Source organism: Chinchilla lanigera, unplaced genomic scaffold (assembly GCF_000276665.1).
Source record: "Chinchilla lanigera isolate Chin_1 unplaced genomic scaffold, ChiLan1.0 scaffold00053, whole genome shotgun sequence".
Classification (NCBI taxonomy): domain Eukaryota; kingdom Metazoa; phylum Chordata; class Mammalia; order Rodentia; family Chinchillidae; genus Chinchilla; species Chinchilla lanigera.
The window spans coordinates 1,570,130-1,574,589 of NW_004955454.1; the positions used below are offsets into that span (position 1 = coordinate 1,570,130).

Sequence of the window (4,460 nt, forward strand, 5' to 3'; positions counted from 1 at the left end):
GTGCCTCAGCGATGCCTTCCCCAACCTGACATCCAGCGAGTGTCTGAAAACACTAGTCTGTAGAGAGCAGACTCAAGGAGAGCAGCTCCCTGCATGCTCCTGCCCCCAGTTCCGTACCAGCCTGTTGTCAAGAGCTCCATGGGCCGGGTACAACTGCTGGCCTAGGCCACGTTTCCTCTGAGCTCAGACCACATTTGATCTGCAAAAGGCATGTGCGTACAAGCAGGCCACTTCGGTTTCTGGGCCTCTGGGTGGACAGGAATCTTGGGAGAGGTCCTGTGTCTAGCCTGGGCTGGTCTCCCCACAGGACTGGGATGGCTGTGCCTGGGACAGTGCCCTCCTCAGCCCAGGCTAGCTGAACACCATTGGCCTCCACACCCCAAGACTGTGGGCCATGACCTTCCTTCTTCACCTTGTATAAATCCCTTGGTCAGGGTTCCCTTTTAGACCTCATAAGCAGCTGGCTGTGGACTTAGGACGCCCTTATTCTTCCCTGCCACCCCAGTGGGCCTCAGTTTGGGGCTGTACCAGGGAGGACCCCCAGGCCCTTCTGAGCCTGAGGATCTCTGCTTCTCCCTCCCCCGTGTGGGCCCTGCTGGGAGGGGCACAAAGACAGCAGTGCAGAACAGGAAGGGTGGGAGCATCGTTTATTTGAGGCACTAAAGCAGCAGGAGGGCGCCCATGTGAGGGCGGGTCAGACAGGGGCTCAGCTGAATCTGGGTGGGTGCTTGGAGTGAAGCCATTAACAACACCCTGAAGTCAGTGCATTGTGTGTGCAGGAATGCCAGGGTGAGGTACTTTCTCAACTGCCTCGCCCGGGGCCCAGTCTTTCCTGCCCTCTCCAACATGCCCCCGCTAAACAGCCTGCTGAAAGGACCTGGGTTTAAGTGTTCCTCTTGTGTGTCTAGGACTAAGCTCCATCCCTAAGGCCCGAAGCCTTCAGGGGGACACAGCTGAGCCCAGAAATGAGGTGGCTGGCACTAGGGCAGGGGTGGGCTGGGCGCTGGGGCCAAGGAGGTGGATCAGGCATGAGGAGGAGTTGGATGCTCCAATAGCCTCCTGGTGTCTGGAAGGGACCAGTCTTTTTTTCCTGAACTGGGGGAGCATGGGGTACCAGGTAAAGAAGTTCAGGGGACCAGCCACAGCATGGCCGACAGCAGGCTGAGCAGAAGCCCAAGGCTCAGCAGTGGGGCACTGGCCTGAGGCCCACCTCCTGCAGCACTGAAGTTACACAGAGAGTTTGAGCAGCACGTGGTGCCCACCTTTAAAACACCCATGTTAACACTTGTGCCAAGGCAGGTAGGGGAGCAGCCCTTGTTCAGGCTGTAGCCAAAGTCCACGAGTTTCCCTGCATAGAAAAAGAGGCGGTGAGGGGACAGACACCCTACAGGCGACAGAACAGCCCCTGCAGAGCCCTGGCCTCAGGCTGGGGGAACAGCCAGGTGGAGAGAGTGGGGCTGAGGCCTGGCCACTCCTCACCAGCACTTACCAATGCCACCAGAGGCAGAAAAAGTCACACAGTAGTTGTCAGAGTCCGAGCAGACAGTTGGCCACAGGCAGTAGAAATTGCTCTTCTGATTGGTGCAGGAGAAGCACATGAGGGAGTGGGCTGCAGAAGGAGGGACACGCTGCAGGCTATGCCTCTCTCTCTCTCAGGGAGGCCTTTCACTGTGCACCCCTAGTCCTGACCCTCAACACCCCATTGCTTGTGGACCTTTATGGGTGACAACAGACCCTGGCCCTCCCAAACTCAAGTGAACCCCAAACACAAGGACACAACAGTATGGCCAGCTCAGCCTTGAGACCTCTAGGGGGCCTAGGAGAACCCAGAAAGTCCCATGGGAGCTGGCCTGGAAGGTCTCCTGGTCTCTGATGAAGGTAGATGTGAGAGGGGATCCAGGAGGGCTTGGCCTGTGAAGAGGTCCGGGGTCCCAGGCACCGCACCTTGCTCCACACCCAGGAGGGCAGCCAGCAGCACTGGCAGGAAGACCTTCATGCTTGAGAGGGGAGACATCCGTGGAGGGCTTACAAAGCCAAAGAAGCCAGTCCTGCTGTGGCTGTGAGAGATGCGGCTGTTAGAGGCCAGGCTGCCCACCCATGGCCAGGGTCCCCGCTCAGACAGTGCCAGGTGACTGGGCACTGCTCACTCTTCCCAGGGTCATGCACCCCCACTTTGTGCAGGGACCTGTCAGCATCCAATTACTTACAAACCCCACCCCCAAACATGGGAACAGCAAGGCGAAGTTGGGGAACATCAACACTTTCAGAATCTGACGGAGATGGAAGCCCTGCGAGTAGCCCTTGTTGGTGGTCCTGATGTAGTGGAATGGTGATCAGAAATGGTATTGGCTAACCGGGTGCCTATAGTCCAAGCCACTCCTGAGGTGGAGGCCTGGGGGCTACACTAGGGGTTGGGGCCCTAGGTTGTTCCTGCTGGATGAGGGCTGGGGGCCTATTTCCCTTCTTCCTGTTTCCACATGAGTGCCTTCACTGAGGCTCTTCTACCCTCTTCCATGGCTGGGAGGCAGCAGGAAGGGCATAGGTGAATCCTGGCTAGGTGGGGACACCTGATTGCTGTGGGCTCTGTACCAGGATTCCTCTGTAGGGCTGGGGTCTGTGGCACTGGCTGGAACAAGCTGGAGGCAGGATTTGGTTCACATCAGCCTTGGGGCAGCGGGCGGGTATCCTGGGGAGTACAGATCTGGGCTGGCCAGGGCCACAAGCGGTGGAGCACAGGCTAGACCCCTAAGAATGGGTCCCAGGCCTCTCCCTTCTAGGCCTGGACTTCAGCCCGTATCTGAAAGATCAAAATGGATCTTTAAAAATTAGGATTTAAAAAAAACAAGCTGTTTCTATAGCTTCCTCCAGCTGAGAGCAGAAACCCCTCACCCCATCCAACTCCAACCCACCCCACCCGCCCCATCCCCCAGCCCCTGGGCCAAGGAGAATTCAATGTTCCCAGTCTGGGCCCAGCATATTGGAGCGAGCTTCTGTTAGCTCCAGGAGGGTGGCCCAGCTGTCCTCCCAATTTGGCCAAATTATGAATAAACCCACTTTTCCATTTTTTAAATAAGCTTCTCTCTTACTTGATGGCAAGTGGATGAACAATACTGGGCCCAGATTCAGGCTTCTGACCAAACCCCTCACCCCACTGGCCTTGCAACACACGGACATCCTGGGGCTGGAAAAGAGCTCCAGATGGTCAGAGTTAGGGCCAACATCGCTCTTCCGGCCTCAGACAGCCCAGGGCGGACAGTCTCCAATTCCTCCTCCACAAAGTGAGGTTTCAGCCCGGAAGAGCCCTGAGCGGTCTCCAGGGAAGCTCTAGCGTGCACAGCCAGGAACAGGTCGGGTGGTATCCCTCCCTGTCCACTGAGGCATCCACCCAGCCAGCCCTTAAGGGCTGAGCTAAGCTCTGGCTGGGGAGGGAGAGTCTGTCTGATGCTCCCTCTGGCAGCGGGAGCCAGCAGGCCTGGGCAGAGCCGCCTGGGACCCCGGAACTGAGAGCTGACCCTGAGTGGCCAGCAAGAGAAGTAGGAGCCGGCCCGATCTGAAAGGATGGGAAAGGTCCAGGTGCGGCAGTGCATTTATCTGCGTGCATAATCTGGCCCCAACCCAAAGATTTCTTCCTCTTCCCCGGGAAAGGACTCAGTCCCAGGGTAATCAATCAGTGCACGGGTAAACCTCCCCTTCCGGTTAAGGACTTCCCCAAGATCCTGCGCCTCTCCACCCGCCAGTCCATCCCACGCCGGAGCTGGCTGTTGAGCCCCAGTGGCCACACAAATCCCGGCCCCTGTTCCCGTCCCAGACCTCTGGAAATACTCGAGGAGGGGTGGGGGATGGGAGCGGAGGCTCAGCCTGGGGACCGTCCCTCTGGCGGCCCCGACCCAGCCCCCGACCCGCGCCTCCTCCTCGAGCTCGCTCCCACCCTTTCCCGACCGCGGGCGCCGGCGACTCACCTAGGGAGGACGCAGCGTGGCGGCCTCGCCGAGCTCCGGAGCAGCGCGCCAACACTCGCTCGAGAGCAGGAGAAATGCTAGGCCAGAGGCGGGGGCGAGGCGGGGCCGGCGGGGCGGGGCGAGGCGGGGCCGGCAGAGGACCACTCCCGCCCGGGTTTCCGAGGGTCCCGGAAGTGTTCACTGTGCCCGCCCCTCTGACTCTAGGGTCTGTCCCGATCCTTGCCAGTGAGCCCTTAGTGAACGTCGCCAGGTTCCACGTGACACCGAGAGAGGCTGTGATCCCCTCCTCAAGACCCCCAGTGCGGTGGCGCCTGAGCCCCAGCGCGAATGGTCCTTCTCGTTGCCCCGCAGGAGAGCCGCTGACACCCGTGCCTGTGCGAGGGCCCTGGCAAGACCCCATCTGGGCAGTGTGGGGGCCATATTTTGGAGGCTGGTGGTACAACGCGGGCCGGGCGGGAGGATGCACCTGTGCCCTGGGCTCCGGAGGCCTCATCTCTCTCT

At 59.6% G+C, this 4,460-nt stretch overlaps 1 protein-coding gene across 3 annotated transcripts; it reads right to left on the reverse strand.

The window, feature by feature from the left end:
* Nucleotides 1–630: 630 nt before the first annotated feature.
* Nucleotides 631–4,092, reverse strand: LOC102023326 (lymphocyte antigen 6E-like). Of its 3 annotated transcripts, none has more exons than XM_013520225.1 (5): nucleotides 3,960–4,092; nucleotides 2,590–2,797; nucleotides 1,945–2,057; nucleotides 1,490–1,609; nucleotides 631–1,348 (listed from the first exon to the last, which is right to left on the reverse strand). In XM_013520225.1, the coding sequence occupies exons 3-5, from the start codon at nucleotides 2,012–2,014 to the stop codon at nucleotides 1,128–1,130; spliced, it is 411 nt and encodes a 136-aa protein (XP_013375679.1). In that variant the 5' UTR covers nucleotides 2,015–2,057; nucleotides 2,590–2,797; nucleotides 3,960–4,092; the 3' UTR covers nucleotides 631–1,127. The 3 variants fall into 3 exon arrangements, with proteins under 3 accessions (XP_013375679.1, XP_013375680.1, XP_005395804.1); XM_013520226.1 differs by having other exon boundaries at nucleotides 2,568–2,797; nucleotides 3,960–4,070; XM_005395747.2 differs by lacking the exon at nucleotides 2,590–2,797 and having other exon boundaries at nucleotides 3,960–4,069.
* Between the last annotated feature and the right edge of the window lie 368 nt (nucleotides 4,093–4,460).